This window comes from Peromyscus maniculatus, chromosome 12 (genome assembly GCF_049852395.1).
Source record: "Peromyscus maniculatus bairdii isolate BWxNUB_F1_BW_parent chromosome 12, HU_Pman_BW_mat_3.1, whole genome shotgun sequence".
Classification (NCBI taxonomy): domain Eukaryota; kingdom Metazoa; phylum Chordata; class Mammalia; order Rodentia; family Cricetidae; genus Peromyscus; species Peromyscus maniculatus.
This window is the reverse complement of record NC_134863.1, coordinates 80,127,346-80,148,004: the sequence shown is the minus strand read 5'-3', so window position 1 is coordinate 80,148,004 and position 20,659 is coordinate 80,127,346. Positions and strand designations below refer to the sequence as shown.

Sequence of the window (20,659 nt, the reverse complement as noted above, 5' to 3'; positions counted from 1 at the left end):
ACCCCCGCCCGCCCGCCCGCCCGCCCCAGGTAGCATAAATGGCTTGAACCTTGTTGATTGTTGCTCTCTCAGGAGTTGCTTCCTGCTGATAAAGGCCCAGTGTACCTCCGCTTCTCTGGTGTGCAAAAACATCTTCGTTTTCAACATCATCAGGAGGCAGATACCATTACAAAGGAGGAAACTGAGGCACGCACAGCTGGATCACTCACCACCAACCCACAAGCAAGTCAGAGCAATAGCTAGAAGACCAGAGCGACCCAGTGGTCAGAGGAACAGTGGCCAGGGCTGGGACAGAATCCGATCTGTCCGGTCTGGCTGATGTCAGTTTTCGGGGGACCTGGCACCAGGAGCAGGGAATGGGACGGAAACTTCAGGGCATCCATACGTTGGGGAAGTCCCAGTAGATAATACAGCAATGCCAGAAGTGGCATCCAACCATGGGGAAAGCAGATAAAGGCCACTGCTGTGGTTTAACAGGTTGGTTCCTTGAATCTCATGTGTTGGAGACCTGGTTCCTAGTGTACCATTATAAGAGATGACGGCGACCCTTAAGAAGCAATTAGACCACACAGGGGGTTTTGTTTTGTTTTGTTTTGTTTTGTTTTGTTTTGTTTTGTTTTGTTTTGTTTTGTTTTGTTAAGGGATTGATGTTAGCCATACTTTCTTTGGACCACCAGCTCCCAAATAATCACATGGAGACTTATTAAGTATGAAAGCTTGGCTTTAGCCTAGGCTTGTTCCCAGCTGTCTCTTATAACTTAAATTAACGCATTTATATTCATTACGTTCTACCACATAGCTCGTTACCTCTCCTCCAGACTGTACGTTCAGCTTGCTCCATGTCTCACTGGTGAATTCCCCACCCCTCAGATTCTTCCCCAGAGTTTCCCTCTCTCTCCCCAGGAGTCCCGCCTGTCCTCTCCTGCCTAGCTATTGGCCATTCAGTTCTTTATTACACCAATCAGAAGGTGCCTTGGCAGAGACACATCTTCACAGTGTGCAAAGAGATTATCCCACAACAGATTGATGCAGTTCCCTTGGAAGCGGGCTGGTTATCCTGAGAGCTGGTGGGAGTGGGGCTCCCATAGGAGTCTGGCTTCCCCAGCTTCCTCCAGCTGCCTGCTGCCATGTGACCTCTTCTGAAAGTGCCTCCTCCTTCTTCTCCACCATGCACAGAGCAGCACGCAGCATTCCTCAGGAGCAAAGCTACAAGCCCAGATAAATGTCTATTTCGATTTTCTTGGTTGGGAGTCTAGCCTTTACTGGCTGAGCCATCTCTCCAAGTCAAAGTTCTATACCTTATAAACCTTCCAACTCAAGGTATGTTGTCATAGCCAACAGAAAATGGAGTAAGACACTCTGCCCCCAGCCCCGCAGCTAAGTCTCAGCCCCAGGCTTTGGTTCCTCAGGTGATCTGGAGCAGGCAGACTTGTGGGGAAAAGGAGACTGGTTGAAAGTGGACTCTGGTAGATACGCTGGCTTCCTGATAACTCTTTCTAAAGGAATTCTCCTCTGATGTGCCTTAGGAGAACTGCACCAGCAGTGTGGGCCAACAGCGATAGCATGCACCCCAGGCCCCAGACCACATCCCTTTGGACGCTTTAAGTCAGTTTCTGAAGTGGAAATTCTGTTTTGTTGTTGTTGATTTTGTATCTTAAGACAAGGTCTTGCGTATTGCAGACTGGCCTCCAACTCACTTTGTGATGTGACCTTGAACATCTGGCCCTTCTGCCTCCAACTCCTGATAGGATTCCGCTGCACCCACTTGACATCCTGCTGCAGATGGACCTAAGACTTCATTCACGTTAGACCAACACTCTATCAAGAGAGCTATGTTTGAAGGCCCTAAGGCAGAGACTCCTGCAAGGGGGGTTTCGGAGGGATTGCTCTTTGGAGGAAGCCTTGTGAGGAAGTGAGAAGGGACATTTCTACACAGAGGAGGACAGGTAGGAACCAAATGCAGCCACCCTTCCCATGGCTGCTGGCAGCGTGTCCGGCAGGGAAAGTGGACCTGGGGGCACCTGGGCCAGGCATTATTCCCCTACTGTGTCAGAGCGGTGAGGCTGTTCACAGGGCTCCCCAAAGCCCACTCGGTTCCTAGGTGGAGACTTCTTGTCCCCAGAACAGTAGCAAACACTATGACACCCCAAGGCCCCAGCATCCCCTCTAAGAACTCAGGGCACTCCAGAAGAGTAGAAATTCTCAGCAGGCCGCACACGCCCACCCTCAGAGTCAGCATTAACGCAAAGTCACTGAGGCGGTGCCTTGTGCAAACCTCCCAGCAGAACTGCCTGCGACCCCACTGCTCGGGAATGGCAGGGACTCCTCTGCTCAGAGACACATGCAGTTGCTGAGGGCAGCAGCCCTGGCGTACTCTGAGCTCCCTGGGTGAACCTCCATCTGGTAGTTTCCTCCGTGCCTGCCCCAGTCTGGTCCAGCAGCAAACCCTCATCCAAGTGAGCTTTGGTCATTCCCTGCTGGGATTCTTGCCCCAAACATAGTTTCAGCAGGACCCATGAGGCCAGGAAAAGAAAGGGGTATCCTCTTTTGGAGGTCAGAGAATGCAATCCAATATCTTATTCCATTTGCAGAGGTTGAAGTTGACCCATGCCTTGGCAGCCTGGTGTGCAGGCGCCCCAAAGGGGACAGGGAAGAGTATGTACATGTGCCATCTCTCTCCCCCCTCCCCCCCCCCCGTGTGTGTGTGTGTGTGTGTGTGTGTGTGTGTGTGTGTGTGTATGTGTGTGTGTGTGTGTGTAAAAGTGAGAATGTATATATGTACATATGTATATATGTGTGTATGTATGCTGGGGGAGGCAGATACTCAGGGAAAGTCATTACGGAATTCTTCGTGGCCAATGTCAGTGTAGGCACAGCTTTCTCTAACTGGTAAAGGGAACTCCTTCTGCTGCAGTTTTCTCTTTGGCCACAGGAAGAGAGACATCAGATTGACAGCATTTATCTTCACAGAGCCCGAGAAGAGACTGATTGGACACAGAAACAGACTAAGGAAGATGCTACCCTGAGAGCAAGGACGATAGCAAAGCACACCCCTTGGGGTTCAGGGAGATGGAAAGACAGGGAGTCTCTTCGAGTCCAACAAAACCAGTGTGGGGAGGCTGGGCTCCAGGGCTGATGGAGGCTTCGTGGTTGACGTGTTCGCCATGCGAGTGTGAGGGCCAGAGTCTGGACCCCAGGGTCCACATAACTGGTGGTGATGTGGGGCCCACCTGTAATTCCAACCTTGGCAGGCTGAGATGAGGGCCCTCCAGAACAAGCTGGCTAGAAAGACTAGCCTTAATCCATGAGCTCTGGGTTTGATTGAGAGACCCTGCCTCAATGGTTAAGGTGGAAGAGTGATAGAGGATAAATTCCTGGCAACCTTAAGCCTCCACATGCATGCACACACATGTGTGCCATACACACACACACACACACACACACACACACACACACACACACACACACACACGCATGCCACACTGCACACACAAGTGAAAAAAGAAACTGGGGTACTAGTGGCCACATCATGGTCTGCTATAAGCTAGAGGAAATGTCTCTTTGGTGACATTTAGAATGTGTCTCTCCAGGCCCCTCAGGTTTTCTCCATGCCCCGCAACATGGACAGACGCCCCAGATTCCCCGGAACCCCGAAGAAGTTCAGTTTCCTGACCAAGCCCTCTCTAGCCATATGCCGCGGGCCCCAGTACTGAACCTGTTAGTACTCGTCTGCATGCTCCCAGGAGTTAGTGTGGGGTTGAGGTCCGAGGAAGAGCTCACTTGTAGTCGGCACACACCCCGGTGTGCTTTCTGTGGCTGTGATACACACCCTGACCAAAAGCAGCTTGGGGAGGAGAGGGTCTATTTGGCTTGTACCCACCCAACACAGCAGTCTGCCATCGAGGGAAGCCAGGGCCGGAACTGGAGCAGGACCACAGGGGGACGCTGCTGACTGGCTTCTTCCTCACAGCTCGCTCAGCCTGCTTTTTTAAAATCCCACCCAGGAGCACCTGCCCAGGGTGTGGGCACCTCTGACACCAATCATTACTCAAGAAAATTCCCCCACAGACTTGCCTACTGGCCACTTTGATGAGGCATTTTCTCAGTTGACGCCTCAGATGACCCCGATGCCTCAGATGACTCCGGCTTGTGTCAAGTCGACAAAAGATAACTGGTACGGCATGTGTGATAGATGGGACCATTTCAATGCGCACAGCCTGTATTCGATACTTCTTGTGCCACTGCGGCAAAATGCCTGACAGAGACACGTTCAGGGAAGAGTTCTGCGGACTCGCAGTTTCAGAAGGAACAGTCTGAACGTCACAGAGGCTGAAGCAGCGGTGTCCATGGCAGCAGGAATGTGGGGTCTCTTGTGCAGACACCAGTGGACAAGGAAGTTGACACATGGACCTCAGGAACCTGCCCCCCCATAATGTACTCCCTCCTGCCCAGGTCCCACCTCCCCAGATTTCAGCACTACCAGGGGGCCAGATGTTTAAACATGTGACCTACAGCATAACAAAACCCCACTGCAATACAAAAGAAAACTACTTTCGTCAGGGCTCCCCTGCTGTGAGCCTCCTGTCCACTAGGGGCAGCCTTCTAAGAGCATCCGTTACTGGTTCTGTCCCGAGACCCTGCGTTCTCCCCTTCACTGGCTCCAGGCCCCCCAGCAGCTAGTAACCGAGCTTTGCAATGATTTGATGGTTGGTTACTCAGGGTTTTACCACCAGAAGCACCGCAGTATTAAGTTCAAAGCCGGGGAGTCTGCAAACTTACTGTATGGAACAAAACCAGGGCATGAGCTAGATCCCGCCTCTTGCATGGATTTGTGTAGCCCTGATAGCTTTTATACTGTTGAAATTCTTAACGCGTGTTCCGGAGATCAAATTCAAATCAAAGCTTGCAGGGTAGGCTACTTATGGACTGAGCCATCTCCCAAGCTCCCCAAATGGTTGATTTTCTTGTCTTTTTTTTTTTTTTTTGGTTTTTCGAGACAGGATTTCTCTGTGTAGCTTTGCGCCTTCCCTGGAACTCACTCTGTAGCCCAGGCTGGCCTCGAACTCACAGAGATCCACCTGCCTCTGCCTCCCGAGTGCTGGGATTAAAGGCGTGCTGGGTGTCCTGACTCACACCTGTCCTCCTAGCACTCATTAGATAGGAAGATTGTCGTGAGTTTGAGACCAGCCTGAGCTACATATGGGACCCCATCTGAAAAAATAAAAAAAGTGAGTTGTGAGACTATACCCAACACAGTGCAAAAGGAAATAGAATGCAAGTCTCAGTGTCCACAAGGACAGTGCATTGAAACAGCAGTGCTCATCTACCACGCGGGATCTGAAGGAAACCATTACATGGAACCTTCTTCAGGCACAGAGGTGGCAAACACAACCATGGCCCCCAAGGCCTGAGCAGCTTCTCGTCTTTCCTTGAAGAAAATCCTGTGAGTCTCTGCTCTAAACAAATAATGTTGAGAATTAAAAGTCATGTGTGGCCCAGGCATGGTGGCACATGATTGTAACATGGCTGTCATCCAACTACTCCAGAGGCTGAGGCAGTCAGATCTCGGATCACAAATTCAAAGCCAACTTGGGATACACAGAGTGATTCTGCCTCAAAACTAAATTAATTAGCTAGTTAATTAATTATAAAATACCCGGTGAGCTCCTGTTTTCTGCCCTATTGGTATAATTGCTGTGGGATGTTCTGTATGTCCTGTGGGAGCCCATTCTCGGGTTCCTCGTGGCTTTACCCAGCAGGTCCACATAGAGGATGATTAGGACCACGGGCCTGAGTGCAGGTGTCTGAGATGGTCTGCACTTGGCTGTGCTGGGGGATGGTCTGTATGTCAAGTTGCTCTGATTGGTCAATAAATAAAACACTGACTGGCCAGTGGCTAGGCAGGAAGTATAGGCGGGACTAACAGAGAGGAGAAAAGAAAGAACAGAAAGGCAGGAGTCACTGCCTGCAGCAGCCGCCAGGACAAGGAAGATGTAAAGCACCGGTAAGCCACGAGCCACGTGGCAAGGTATAGATTTATGGGAATGGATTAATTTAAGCTATAAGAACAGTTAGCAAGAAGCCTGCCATGGCCATACAGTTTATAAGCAATATAAGTCTCTGTGTTTACTTGGTTGGGTCTGAGCAGCTGTGGGACTGGTGGGTGACAAAGATTTGTCCTGACTGTGGGCAAGGCAGGAAAACTCTAGCTACATATAATTAAAGTTTTGTTACATTTTTATTTACTGTGTGTGTGGTGTGTGTGTGTGTATGTGTGTGTGTGTGTGGTTTGTGTGTGTGTGTGTGTGAGTGTGTGCGTGTGTGTGTGTGTGTGTGTGTGTTGTGTGTGTGTGTGTGAGTGTGTACGTGTGTGTGGTGTGCATGTGTGTCTGTGTGTGTGCACGTGTGTGTGTGTGCTCACGTGTGTGTGTGTGTGTGTGTGTGTGTGTGTGTGTGTGTGTGTGTGTGTGTGGTGTGTGCGTACATGTGGTGCGTGCCCATCAGGGCACATGTGAGGAGGTCAGAGGACAACTGGCAGGAGTCGGTTCTCTCCTTCCACACTGTAGGATCTGGGGATTGAACTCAGGTCTTCAGACTTGGCAATAGTCACCTTTTACCCACTGAGCATCTCTCCGCTTCCCATCATGGCCATTTTTAATGAATTTCTGTGGGTCCCCTGTCTACTCAACTCATCCTTGTACCAGCTCCTGAATATTTATGAACCAGCACCTGGTATTATTAGTGCTGAGTCAATGTGAATCTCAATTATGTGTAGAGTTATTAATGCAGAGACATGAATTCAAACAAGTACAGGACGCCAAGTCTTCTTCCTCCCAATTTATTCCAGGGTGTGCTGTAAACGGTGTGAGACGTCCCTTTGACGAATTTCCGGCTTCATCGTCTCGTCTCGGCTGACACGACAGAGTCTCCTTCATAGAAGGTACAAGTGAACCAGAACTCGAGGGAGTGGGGAGACGGCGTTCTGGACCCTTCCCTCTTCAGAAAGTGTGGTCTCCTCCAGGAGCCTCTGGTTTTCAGTAGAAATGGCCCATGTTCCTTGGAAGTGAGGAGTCCAGGCCACTGTTCATCCATATTTCCTGAATGATTTGCTCCCTGCGCTCGATCCTTTCTGCCAGCTCAGCGGCCTCTATGGAGCTGTAGGCCGGATACGAAGTCCTACAAAACCTGGACAGTTCCACAGGGAACTCGGAGTCTGAGGAGTCCTCCTCTTCCTCCTCCTCCCCGCTGTCCTCCTCAGCCTTCTCACTCCCTAGCACCAGGTGCTCCCTCCCCTGCCTCAGCTCCCGGAAGTCCTTGGTACAGGACACTCTGATGACCAGGGCGCACAGCGTGAAGACCAGGCCGATGCAGACACTGGACACAAACAGCAGGGCGGCTCTCTCGGGGTGGTCTGCGAGAAGAACAGAGCGTGTGAGGACCTAAAGGGTTAATCCTGGCTCATACTTTTAAAGATTCGCCATCCATTGAGTCAGAGACTCAACAGAGTCATGGTAAGGTGGAGCAGGACCAAGGGTTCTTCACAAAATGGCACTACTATCGGGGAACATTCAAAATATGACCTTGTGTGTGTGTGTGGGGGGGCATTTCAGATTCAAATTACAACAAGCAGCCATCCGGCAATATGTAAAGCACAGGGCCTGAATGTGTCCCAATAAAACTTTATTTATAGATTTGAGCTGGGGGCCATGGAGTGAACACTTTTATAAATATTCAAGCTGAGGCCCAGAGGGAAGGCTGTAGAGGCCAGCAGCCTCTTCAGGCAGAACCAGGGCTGGATCCTGGAGGTGCCTTCTGGGATGTGCTTTTATCTCCAGGATTTTCTCAGTACGTCTCAACCACTCAGAGCCCCCTCTGGGCACACCGTCACGTCTTTTATTCTGGGAAAGACAATGAAGAAGGTTGTCTTTGCTGCTGCTGTCCTTCCCCGGAATCTAGACTGGAGTCTCAAAACTCCAGGGCTGCTAAGTCTCCCCGACAGTGAGGGATCTCCCTGATGAGAGAGATGGAACCAGAACACGTTATCTTTCTGAAAGTGGATCCTCCCTGGCCAGCCTCCTTCCCGCAGTCCAAGTTGTCCCTAGAGTGACCCTGCCCCTACCTGACATCTCCCCACTCCCTTTAAGCCCCACATGTCCGAAATAGCATTTATTTTGGCCGTGGAAGGGACAGCACATTGCATCTGTCATGCTATCAGTACAGCATTGAAGAGTTAAAGTTTATAAAGGATTTGGTCTCCTAGAGACCCACGTGCCATGTGACAGCGAGAAAGGCTACTTTCACCTCCGGGAGTGGTGGCAGAGGGGCGATCTGGAGACCCTGACACTTGTAACGAAGTCACTAAACAGGAACACACAAAAGATGCCAAGACAGCCGGGCGGTGGTGGCGCACGCCTTTAATCCCAGCACTCGGGAGGCAGAGCCAGGTGGATCTCTGTGAGTTCGAGGCCAGCCTGGACTACCAAGTGAGTCCCAGGAAAGGCGCAAAGCTACACAGAGAAACCCTGTCTCGAAAAACCAAAAAAAAAAAAAAAAAAAAAAAAAAAGATGCCAAGACCAGGGCATCAGGTCAGACCTTCCCTCCTGCTCCCCGGCAGATCAAAGCCTGCTCCGCCTCCCCCCACATCACGCTCGCCTCCTGACAGGGTTCAGATGCAGCGTGAGTGTCCCTCCACGTTTTATGTGTTGGAATTGATAAAGCGTGTGAGGTTTTAAGAGGGCAGAGTCTTAACTCATTTTCTAGCCACTCATGGGTGGGACAGAGCCAGCTCCAGGCAGAAACTCGCTCCTATGTCACGTTTCTGAGGAAGAAAGGTCACGCCCAGTCCCCTCTCCTCCTGTCCAAGGTGTAGGGGTGGACCAGATCTCAGGCTCCATGGACTCAGGTCAAGGTCTTGCTCTGCCACAAAATGAATCCGTTACTCTACCTCTTTAGTTCTTAATGATTTTTTTTTTTTCTGTGCTGAAGTCTGAACTTTAGGACACCACACATGCGGGGCTGGTACTCTGCCACTGAGCCATATCCTAGCCCCATTTTTAAGGAATGTGGATTAATCAAATCAAGTGAGTCAATCCTTAGGTCATATCACAGGCTACCACAAAATCAGCATCTCCCAACTTCTTCCTCTCCAGGTGGCGGGGTCTGGGTTCTACTTCTGGGATTCAGGAGTTTCTCTTTCCATGGGATCACTCACTCTACGGGGGAGTTCACGTCCATGTCACTGAGATCCAGTGGCCAGGCATGGGGAAGATGAGTCCCGTGGGAATAAAACTGCCTATTCATATGAAGTGACTGTCATACGGTCACCAGACTGTAGGCAGATGGCACATGAGAGATGAGCTGGCCTAACTAACCTCTGATGTTGTAGCCTAGTCACTTTCCAAAGCCCCTATTTACTGGGACCTGGGCTTAGACCCGGGCTCTGCCCACTGCCCCAGACTTTACACAGAAAGCGATTCCTCCATCTTCTAGAACCAACTGGACCACTTTCGAGTTGTGACCCCCTTCTACCATCTCTTTTGGGGAAACGGGACTCTCTTTTTGTTGTGGTTGAATAGAATCTTCACAGTGTTTTTGTTGGTGTTCCAAATTTAGCCCCAGTTCATGGCAGGTTAGAGGGAACGGTCCCAGGAGCCTCAGAATGGGTGCCAGGGCCCCATTTGCTCTTCAGAGATCGGTCAGGGGCCAACACAAGCTCCAGTTCGAATTTAGTCACACCCAGATAAGCCGCCAGAAGCCACCAGCAAGGGTCCATCTCTGGCGGGACTGGAGCCAGAGTCCTCCAGGAGGAAGAAACAAAAAGTGTTTGCAGACGGGTCTGACAGCACTTAGGGATGTGACAAGACTTTCTGTCAGAGTTGGAGACCAGGGAACACTTCAGAGCCCACACCCATGTGACAGACCTGTGCGGCTCTCTGATCGTACCCCCAAAGGGGTCATGTGACTAACTTTGGGGTGTGTGATGAAATCTCTCCTTCACATAGCTCCTCTGATGTCCTAGAATTCCTTACTTAGAAGCAACAAGGCTGATCTGGCTGTGGTCCCAGATCCTCCAACCCTTGTCCCCCAAAGTTCTCAGTAAGTTTGCCTGAGGCTGAAAACACACACACACACACACACACACACACACACACACACACACACACCACAATCCCAAACAGTAGGGACAGTGACTGAATGTTGAGTCACAAAAGGCAGGGCTGTGGGCACAGATGAGGTAAACACACAAAGCCAGATGCCAATAAGACACTAATTTGGTGGTCTGGAAGGGGTCATTAATTTATTTAGAGAGCAAGACTAAATAAGTCCTTCAGCTAGGGGACAATGGTAATGCTGAAGCAGGAATAAACTGTATTCCTCAGAACATACACATACATACATAAACATATGTACACACACTACCATCACACACCCGAAGTCCCCCATATCATAAACAAGTACCACCAGCCTCCCCTACATACATACCATACACCATACATGTATACCACCCCACCACACACCACAAATGCAACACACAAATGTACATTCACCACATATATATATATATATACCATACACAGCACCCATCACACTTACTGCATATATCACAGACGCACATCAAACATACCACAAATACACATATATAACACATATCACACACATGCATGCACACTTCCCTTTTCTATAAGAAATGCCCTTGCAGATCATGTAAGTGACCAGAGGAGACCTGGTCTAGCAGAGACCTTCGAACATTTTCATTTCCCTTCCACCGACCTCCAAGTTTCCCTGCCCAGGACAAGCCCCTTGGTTTTGGTGGCCTGTCTGCTTGTCCCCCATCTCTTTCCCTGCTCTCTTACATCAAAGCTACCGGTGGCCTGGTTAGGGAACGTCCTTTTGTTCTTCCTCAGTTTACAGGACAGTCCCTGCTCACGCTGTGGGTCCCCAGCTGCCTGTGTCCAGCCTTTGGATCCTAGGCCCACAGCAAGGCTTTCCAGACCCACACCTAGCCTCGGCCGTGACTCACTGAGATGAACGTATGGAAACATCTCTCAATAAAATCGAGCAACATCCCATCTAGCCCTTACGCTAAAACGATGGAGCATCATTCTGGAATGTAGACAGCTAGCAAGACGGCTCAGTGGATAAAGGCTTTTGCCACATAAGCCTGACAATCTGGATTTGATCCCCAGAACCCATGTAAACAGTGGCAGGAGAGAACCAAGCATACAAAGTTGTCCTCTGACATTCATGTGCATACCAAGGCCTGCATGCACCCACAGACACATTTTACGTGTGTGCGTGCGTGCGTGCGTGTGTGTGTGTGTGTGTGTGTGTGTGTGTGTGTGTGTGTATGCGTGTGTACGTGTGTGTGCGTGTGTATTCATGTGACTGTACACTATATGTATATAGAAATTCACAGAGGCTACAGGAAGGTGCCAGGTCCCCTGAACCAGAATTACAGGCAGCGGGTGGTAATCCTCCTGACATGGATGTTGGGAACTGAACCCGGGTCCTCTGCAAGAGCTTCAAATACTCTTAACCACTGAGCCATCTTTTCAGATCCACAGATAAAATATGTAAATCATAGATGATGAACGAGTATAAGGCAGACATAACATCAAGTTGGGATTTATTATTTAGCCATTTGTTAACTACTCACTGTGTCCTGGTCTACCCCAGAACTGTCCTAGACATGAGATACGGCAGATAAACAAGATGACAGTCACCTGTCCTTAAGGAGCTTAGACAGGCAAACACATCATCCAGACACATAGCAGGATACGCTCATGCGACCTCAGAGGAAAGGATATTTACATAACACTGGGTCAAGAGGTCCCAGCCCTCCAAAGCCTGAAGACAGTGTTCTTCCTAGAAACTGATTGACAGCCTTGCCCTTCGCCGAGCGTGAGGCTGGACCCAGCCGCTGTCCATGGTGCCCGCGGCAAATGGCCCCGCTCCTCTGACCCTCGGCTCCTTTGAGTGTAGAATTCAGGATCCGAGCCTCAATCCTCAGAGTTGCTGCTCTGGACTGACCATTCCCCCAAGCTCATGCTGATGTCCTAACCCCTCACAGGACTTTGTAGATAGAACTTTCTGGAGCTAGTTACGGTTAACAGAGTTCACCAGCGGGTCCTCGTTTGAGAGGACTGGTGGATTTAGAAAAGTTCATACTCCCCTCTTCTCCTGTCTCTTTTGTCTCCCCCCCCAACACACACCTCCGCTCCACCCCCACTCAATCCTCCCCCCACACACAGGAGGACGCAGCAGGCAGGTGGCTGTCCAAAGCCAGAAGGAGGCTCTTAATCATGGACTTCCAGCCTCCCTCCAGAACCGTTAGGAAACAGAAAATGCTCCTTAAGCTCTAGTCTACGGTGATTTGTTATGGTGGCTAAGAAGGCCGAGGTGTCTGAGAAAGGATGGGGCCCAGCGTGGCTACACCTCAGCCAGCAGCGTCCCTGCTTCTCTTCATCATTATTCTCCACCCGAAGGGACTTTGAAACTGTGGACATCCTTCCAAAGCCCAGATTTTCACACTTAACTTTGACAGTTATCAGGAGCAGCAGTAACATAGGAGAGAAGTTGTAAGAGAAAAAAAAAAAAAGAGGCCAATAACCCTGCAGCACATGGCAAGCTCACGGAGGAACACTGAGTGGGAAAATTATTAGGTCACCAGGCCTGCACCATCAAAGGGGATTGTCGGGCCTTGCTTCGTTCCTTTCTCTCCCTCTCTAGTTCCAAGTGTGATCACTCATGATGCCCCACCCTCACCACAGCCCAAACCATTGGAGTCACTGGATCTTGAACTTAACCTCCAGACCATGAGCCAAAATATACCTGTTTTTACTTCAAGAGTCCTGGGTCTTGTCTTAAGTAGTGTGGTGTAAGCTGAATGACAGCCTTTACTGAGCAGGAAGCCAGCGTTGAAACTTACAGTCCACATTCCAAGACACAATCTGTCCTAGGACATGCAGGAAGGCAGCCAGGAGTGTGCATTCCTCCTGAGAGAGGGCTGCACATGGCCAGGCCTGGTGCAAGCCTTCAGCCCTGGGGAGATGAAACCTTGGCAACCACAGTGATTCTCAGGCCTCCAGAGAGGGCTGTGTCATCCCATGGCAGGACCTGTTCGGCTTCTTACGTGATCAGACTCATTTTTCTTCCATTTGTGAGGGGAATTCAATAATCCTAATTTTCAGATCTGGGGAACCCATTTCTGCTTTTCAAGGGGGAAATTCCTTTGGAACCAAATGCTCAGCGGCTCAGCTTTATTCTTGCAGGTCCCTTGGTTTGTGGCTGCAATTGTGTTTGAACCCCAGCCCCGTAGTTCTGGACATCACGACGTTGCGTGTACAACTGGAGGCGTCTTTCCTTTAGCTATCAGTGTTGGTGGGTGAGGCAGAGAGAAACCCTTCTGCACCCCCAGAAGCTCCCATTCATTCACCTACCTCGAATGTAAGCAAACGCAGCCAGGGAGTTGCTGACGATAACACCATCTTTCCGCACCACCCTCGATCCGCTGGGGTCCAATTTTATACCTGCAACATGCGAAGAAAGACCAGAGCTGTTCAGGGTGCAGCTATCCCGAGATCCCTGTGGACCTTCACCTGCACCTGCCACTCACAGACATCAGACCACGGGGCTTCTGACTAAACTGTGGAAGCCTCAGAACACTTAGTGCTGAGGCCTGGCTGTGACATGGTCCCACGAGCTCATGTGCTGAAGACTCAGTCCCCGGCTGACAGTGCTGTTTGGGAGGCCGTGGAACCTTTAGAAGGTGGATCGTCAATGGAGGAAGTGGGTCATGGAGGCAGGCCTTGAGGTTTATAACCCGGCCCTGCTTCTAACTGTCCTCTAGCTCTTGACTGCCGACATGATGGACTGCATCCGCTCCTGAATCATGAGCCGACATCAAGCCCTCCTTTCTGACGTGGCTTTTCTCGGGTGTTTTGTCCAGTAACGAGAAAAGCAGCTAACGCAGAAGTCATCTTTGAAAATGTCAGATGAAGAAAGGGATTCAAAACACTTCAAAGTGCTGATTCCAACTTCAGGCGCAGCTCATGCGCCCTGCTCCAGAACACAACACAATATTCCGTGAGAAAGGCAAAGGCATCCATCAAGCCTTTAGGAGGCTGAGTAAATAATGTCTCATCTTACCCTGGAACAGCTGTCTGCTCTGTGGACCAGAGATATGACAAACCTTAGGTTATGGAGGGAGGCGTGGATTGTTGGATGTGTCACACACACACACACACACACACACACACACACACACACACACACACACGTGTGGTATGGCTGGCCTGCTTTTGGATTCGAGGGAACTGCCTGGATGGACACAAAGCAAGTGCTGATGAGAGCCCTGAGACTATCACACAAGGCAGATGCCTCTAAGGAAGATGTAGCTCTTGGGGCTCCACTGAAGAGGGATGGGGATCCCTCAGGAACCAGTGGGAGCCATGTGAGAAAGGGGAGGGAGCTGAGATACAGAGCCTGGTAGACAGGGAGCTAGTGAACCAGAATATGGAAGGCGTTTCCAGTCTTCGCCTCTAGCTTTGGGCTAAGGGTGGTTTCTGTGCCTTGGTGTTGTGCTTTCTGTACCAGGAAGCAGATGTGGAAGCAAAGACTGGAGTCAGGACCCTGTGTCAGAGAGGACCCTGGCCAGGAAGTCAACCACAGACAGAGAAAAAGATACTCAGGAGAAATGTGAACGTGTACAGATTTCTTTCTTCTCATTATTTCTTAAACCATACAGCACAACATGGCATTGGCATTGTGATAAGGACTGTAAGCACCTAGAGATTCAAGCCTACAGGAGGGTTGTGTGGGCTCTGTGCAAACACTGGGTTGTTTTATTTAAGGGACTTGAACACCTGCTGATCTGAGCGGGTATGGAAAGTTCTAGAATCTATCTCTAAGACACAGATGGACACGTATACTTTACTTTCATAACTGGGGACAGGCATAATAAGTAAGATAAAATAACCCAAAACAAAACTCTTGCTCCCCAAAATTAGCATCTTATGTGTTCTATGGGATCTCCACAGTTTCTCTCAGGAACTCAGCAGGCTAAATTTGTTCTATATGTCATTAACAAAAAATATTTCAGGTAAGTTCAAGGCCAACCTGGTCTACAGAGCAAGTTCCCGGAAAGCCAAGGCTACACAGAGAAACCTTGTCTCGAAAAACCAAAACCAACCAAACAAACAAAAGGATAAAAGGACTTGCTGTTAAAACAGCCTGATGGTGTGAGTTCACTCCCCAGGACTCACACACACACACACACACACACACACACACACACACACACACACACACAAATAATAAATCTTAAAAAATAAAATCGAAGTATCTACATCCCTATTTATATAAGTTAGGTGGGAAGCAGAGGGAGAAAGCGACCTTGAGGGGCTGGCAAGGTCAGCTGGCTCCGGTCCCCAGCTTTGCCACAAGCTCCTGTATCACCAAGAACCCAGGTTGTTTCTGAGAAGATGTGCTGTTCCAAGTGGTTTTATTATTATTGTCTTTTAGGAAGAAGAAGAGGAAGAATGGAAGAGAATGGGATAAACTTTTTCTCCTTGTGATTTCAATTCTTTTTTGAAGCCACACACTGGCTGCTGAGTGTAAGCATCGGCCACGCCCTGTTGGTATCAGCAGAGCAGCAGGACACCTGGCCCTTCCACTCCAGCCCTGTGTGCCTGCCTGTGCTCAGGGGCTGGTTAACTTCCCTTAGAAGGAAATGCTGGGAGTAAGCCATAAAAATTACCGTATTCGTCATCTTTCTTCAGAGAAGGGTTTAAATTAGCAATGGCTGGATCGACCGCTGTGAGTATGTTCTTGGGAACTAAAAACCAAAAAGAAGCATTTTAAATATGTGGTATATTAAAAACGCCTTTGCATTTAATATATATTCAAGGTACAATGTAGAGAAAGATTTGCAAAATACTTTTCAGATTACCTACTGCCTCTCTCTCTCTCTCTCTCTCTCTCTCTCTCTCTCTCTCTCTCTCTCTCTCTCTTTTTCTCTATCACACACACACACACACACACACACACACACACACACACACACACACGGCACATATGAGATCATCAAATGCCCAGGACAGATGGAATCTTAGGCACACATCTGCAGTATTTTCTAAGGCGCTGGCATTGCAGAGATGGCTCAGATTAACAGTGTGTCTGATGCTGCAGAGGACCCAGTATGTTCCCAGCACCACACCGGGCAGCTTACAACTGCCCGTGAGTCCCGCTCCAGGGACCCACCTCCCTTTTCTGGTCTCTGCAGGCACCTACATGCACATACCTCTGCACAGATACATGCACATACCTCTGCACAGACACATGCACACACCTCTGCACAGACACATGCACATACATATTTAATATAAAACAAATATTTCCTTTTAGAGGCTCCCGAAGCTGGGAAAGCTGGGGTAGCAGGGCTTCAAGTTTGAAGCTAGCTGGGGCTACACAGCAAGACCCCATCTCAAACAAAACAAGTGAGGAAATAAATAAACCACGGTACACTCATCTAATGGAAAATGTTGGTAATAAAAAGAAAGCAAGGCTGACTCTCAGAACAGCATGCTCCGTGCGAGAAGCCGGTCACCAAAACCCATCCATTGCATAATTCTATTTATAGGAACTGCCTAGAAAAGGTAAATCTAGAGACAGAAACTGATTAGCAGTTCCTTAGGATAGATGGAGTGCAGAGCATGGGAAACTTTGGGAGGAGGCCGTGAAAACGTGGGCACAGTGGCACAGATCTAAGTGTACTGAGGTCCACTGAGGTGTCTCACAGTGGGTGGAGGTCAGGCTGGAAGAATGACCCAGAAAGCTGTTAGGGGGATCCGAACATGTCTGAGATAGAGCAAAGCAAACTGACTGGACAGGACCCCGTCCACCCCCTTTCTGCTCCTACTCAGCCTTTTCTCTGAACTTTCTCCTCCCTTCATCCTAAACCTAGAGGAGCGAGCAATCTGGGTTCACGTGGCTCACTAGACAGAAGAAAGGATGGTTCATGGGAGAAGGACCAAGTTCAAGGTCATCCTTGGCTACATAGGGGGTTTAGGACTAGCCTGGGCTACCTGAGATAGAGATAGAGACAGAGAGACAGAGACAGAGACAGAGATAGGAGAGAGAAATAGGAGGGAGAGAGGGAGAGAGAGGGAGGGAGGGGGAGAGAGAGAGAGGGAGAGAGAGAGAGAGAGAGAGAGAGAGAGAGAGAGAGAGAGAGAGAGAGAGAGAGTTATAAAGGTGAAACACACTGCTGCCAACTGGGAGAAGGGAGAGGATGCCAAGTATTCTAGCTGCAGAAAATTGCTTATTTTCATTTTTGCCTCAGCCCAGATGATATCTGGGAAGTGGCAACAGGAAGTAGAAATGAAGCCAAGACAAACGAGGCGAGATCCGCAGCACGGCTTTCACACAGACCCTGTAAGTCATCTCCAGCTACAAGAAAACCCCACTTCCTTCTCTGAGGGCTTAACTAAATTCTTCTGGATACATCCCAGGACCAACAAGCAGAGAACAGCCCTAAGCCGTGAACCTCCCAATCCAGGAGACCCTGGAGCCTTTGTGCCCGTCAAGGATGAGGGCGGCTTTCCAGAGACCCACCGGAGGTGCTGTGAGAGACACAGGCCAGCTACAGGACACGGCACTAAACCCAGGAACACAGAAGCACCAGGACAGATGCTTTCTAGTTCAAGAACCTCTTGCTCATTCTGGGCTCCAAGAACATGCTCCCTGACTCCCCGGCAGCAGTAAAACCCTGGATGTCTGTCTTTCCCTGCCAGAAGTGGCCTTGCTTTCTCAGGTCTGTCTCTTGGCTTAGTCTCAAAATGTGATGAGACAAGGCTCCTGGCTCTCTGGGAATAGCAGAGGCCGTATAGATTCAGAACCATAGAAAGAAGCTCAGAGACGGAGGCCATTCTGGGATGAGCTTTGTCAATAACCAACAGACCATGTAGCTGGGAAACACAGGTCACCTAGGAAGCCTGCCTGTTGAGTGTGTGAACATGGTACATGCCTGTAATTCTAGCACCTGGGAGGCAGAGACAGGAGGATCAAAAGCTCAGTCAGCTCTGACTGTATAGTAACTTTAAGGCCACCCTGGACTCCACGAGACCCTGTTTTTTACAAAGGTTCTTCAAACTGGTTCAGAATGGATTAGATCGATGACGATGTTCTTAAACTGCCCATGGGGGTGGGTGCATAATTCCATGGATAGTCTAAAAACCCTAGACTGTGGGATTGACCAGGCACTCTGCATCATATCTCAATAAAGCTGCTGCAATAACCAAAGCCTAGTGAATGATATTCTTCGGGGGAGGCATCAAGTTCTTCATTGTTGGGATTCCCCATTTCCTTTCATTTCCATGCTGCTCATTTCAGAAGAACAACCAATGTGTCGAGATTACAGATGGGACCACCACAGTACCCCGAAGTCGGCCGCTGATGCTCATTTCAGAACAACCAATATATCAAGATTACGGATGGGACCACCACAGTACCCCGAAAACAGCTGCTGATGCTCATTTCAGAAGAACAACCAATGTGTCGAAATTACAGATGGGACCACCACAGTACCCCAAAAACAGCTGCTGGCTGGCTATTAAACAGCTTCCTGAAGACACAATCCAAGCAGAGCAGGGAATTCCCTTCCTTCTGAAGACCCCGGGACAGCACACGGGCTGCTGTAACCCATGGAAGCCTGTGCAGCATTGCATCCATGCTGCAGGCATGCAGATAAAACAGCCGCTGGCAGCCCAGGGGCCCAGTCATTTAAAGTCTCCAGATGGCACTGGAAGCCGAACAATACTTGTGTGACCTCACACACCACCAGCACATTTCAGGACTTCCTAAGAACTGAGACAGAAAGGGTTCGTTCTCGGCGACCTCAGCTGTGTCCCCCGTTGCTCGTTCTGTCCCTGCTCACCCCGTCCACCGCCAATCTGATTACCTGATGTGCTCCTGAAACCATTTTAGCCAAAGAAAATCCTGTTGCTTATCTGATGTGAATGCCATAAACAAGGATGACGGAGAGAAAAGGTCTGGGGTGTGTGAGGCGACCCAGCAGTAACCAGCTGAGCCGTGGGGCTCTGTCAGCAGCCAAGGGGGGTGGCACCCTCAGTGGCAAGCACCTATGTTAATGGGCTCTTAAAAAGTGTCCGTTCCTTTGCTTTCAGCTAAAACCATTCTGGGAAAGAGATGTTGTGGACAACCAAAAGTATTCCTGTCTGTCATTATCAATACTGCTGTTGTTTTGAGATAGGGACTTCCATGGAGCCCAGGCCAGCCCTTAAATTCCCAGCACTCCTTCTGCCCGCCTCAGCCTCCTGAAAGCTGGGGTTGCAGGTGTGCCCTGCTATGCCCGCTTCCTGTCTGCCACCTTCATGACAGGAACTCCCGAGGAGTCTTCGTCCACCATTTTCACCTTTTAAAATGTCTACCCCAGGATTCTGAGCTAAGCCCAGGAATGCTTCAGCTATCTTTCCTGCTTGCACTGTGAACTCAAACCGAGCATGCTCAGTACTGTGGACTGCCCCCGCCCCCTGCCGCGCCCCCCCCACCCCCCCCACCCCCACCCCCCCCCACCCCCCCCGCCACGTGTTTCCAAGCTGTGCAAGCTGGAATGACTCTAGTCAAGTACTCCTTACTGGCTGCAGGAAGTAAACCTCTCTCCATTCTTCCATGTTTTAGTTGTGCTTATTGATGGTCACGCACTGCCTACTGTGTGCAATTCAAGTGCCACACACACTCCTGTTTGGATATGGCGACCGTTTCCCTAACAGGCATGTGTTCGTGGAGCCGGTTGAGGGTTTGTTCTTACCACATGCGTAGGCAACAGTGAGGTATTTTCTCACCCCTGGAAGACAGGGGCTTCCGAAGTGGTAATTATCGACGAGGACCTTACATCTCTGCTTTCCATAGCACCTCCTGGACAGGACTTGTAAAGCTGTGTAGGACAGGCAGTCTGGAAGGGAAGGGGCGGTGAGAGCGTCAGGCTGGTCTGCACTGGTCTCCACACAGCTGATAGCACTTGCTATACATAGATGCACCGAGCCGAACTTCCGGTCAAACAGAGACTGCTTCTCTGCTGATCTAGCTCATTGACTCTCCCAAGATGCTCTGCACCAGCTGGGCCATCAGCTTTCAGGAAGCCCTGAGCTTGGCCTAAGGACCTGCTGTCACCACTCTGAAATTCTGAAGTGGTCTTTGTCAAAGCACCTGGATGCTTGCCTTGCCCTGGGCTTTGCGCATCTGTAATTGGCCATGGACCCAGAGCCCTGAATGAGGCTCTTACTTCGTGACCACTGTGCTTTGAAAATGTTTCCTGGTTTAAGACTTTCTTCTGCACAGACACAAGCTCCATGTGGGAAAATGTGTACTTTGTTCATCGTCTCATTCCCACTGTCTGGCCCACTGGGGTGATATTTTATCTGTGCACCCCAATAAAGTTTATCTGAGGATCAGAGGGAAAAGCCAGCCACTATAGTAAAGATAGAGGTCAGGCAATGGCAGCACACACCTTTAATCTTATCACTCAGGAGGCAGAGATCCGTCTGGATCTCTGTGAGTTCAAGGCCACACTGGGAACAGACCCAGGCGTGGTGGTACAGACCTTTAATCCCAGCACTAACCATAAAGGTCTGGAGGTCT

The 20,659-nt window shown here is 49.8% G+C and overlaps 1 protein-coding gene and 1 long non-coding RNA gene across 8 annotated transcripts in view; one reads left to right on the top strand and one right to left on the bottom strand.

Annotated features, from left to right (window-relative positions):
* The first annotated feature begins 48 nt into the window (after window positions 1–48).
* Window positions 49–6,973, top strand: LOC121821779 (uncharacterized). Its single transcript, XR_006062657.2, has 3 exons — window positions 49–477; window positions 1,749–1,946; window positions 6,848–6,973. It is a non-coding gene; the product is annotated as an uncharacterized LOC121821779 (long non-coding RNA).
* The window catches only part of Eva1c (eva-1 homolog C), a 72,619-nt gene continuing 58,782 nt past the window's right edge, over window positions 6,823–20,659 (bottom strand). For 4 of the 7 annotated variants that reach the window (XM_006983540.3, XM_016002075.3, XM_016002077.3 and 1 more), the window contains 4 exons: window positions 19,830–19,973; window positions 15,759–15,836; window positions 13,441–13,530; window positions 6,823–7,411 (listed from right to left, as the gene is read on the bottom strand). In XM_006983540.3, coding sequence (XP_006983602.1) covers window positions 7,035–7,411; window positions 13,441–13,530; window positions 15,759–15,836; window positions 19,830–19,973 — 689 coding nt within the window. In that variant the 3' untranslated portion in view covers window positions 6,823–7,034. The remainder of the gene's footprint in view (window positions 7,412–13,440; window positions 13,531–15,758; window positions 15,837–19,829; window positions 19,974–20,659) is intronic. The other 3 variants (XM_076549173.1, XM_042259524.2, XM_042259525.2) reach the window with 3 other exon arrangements.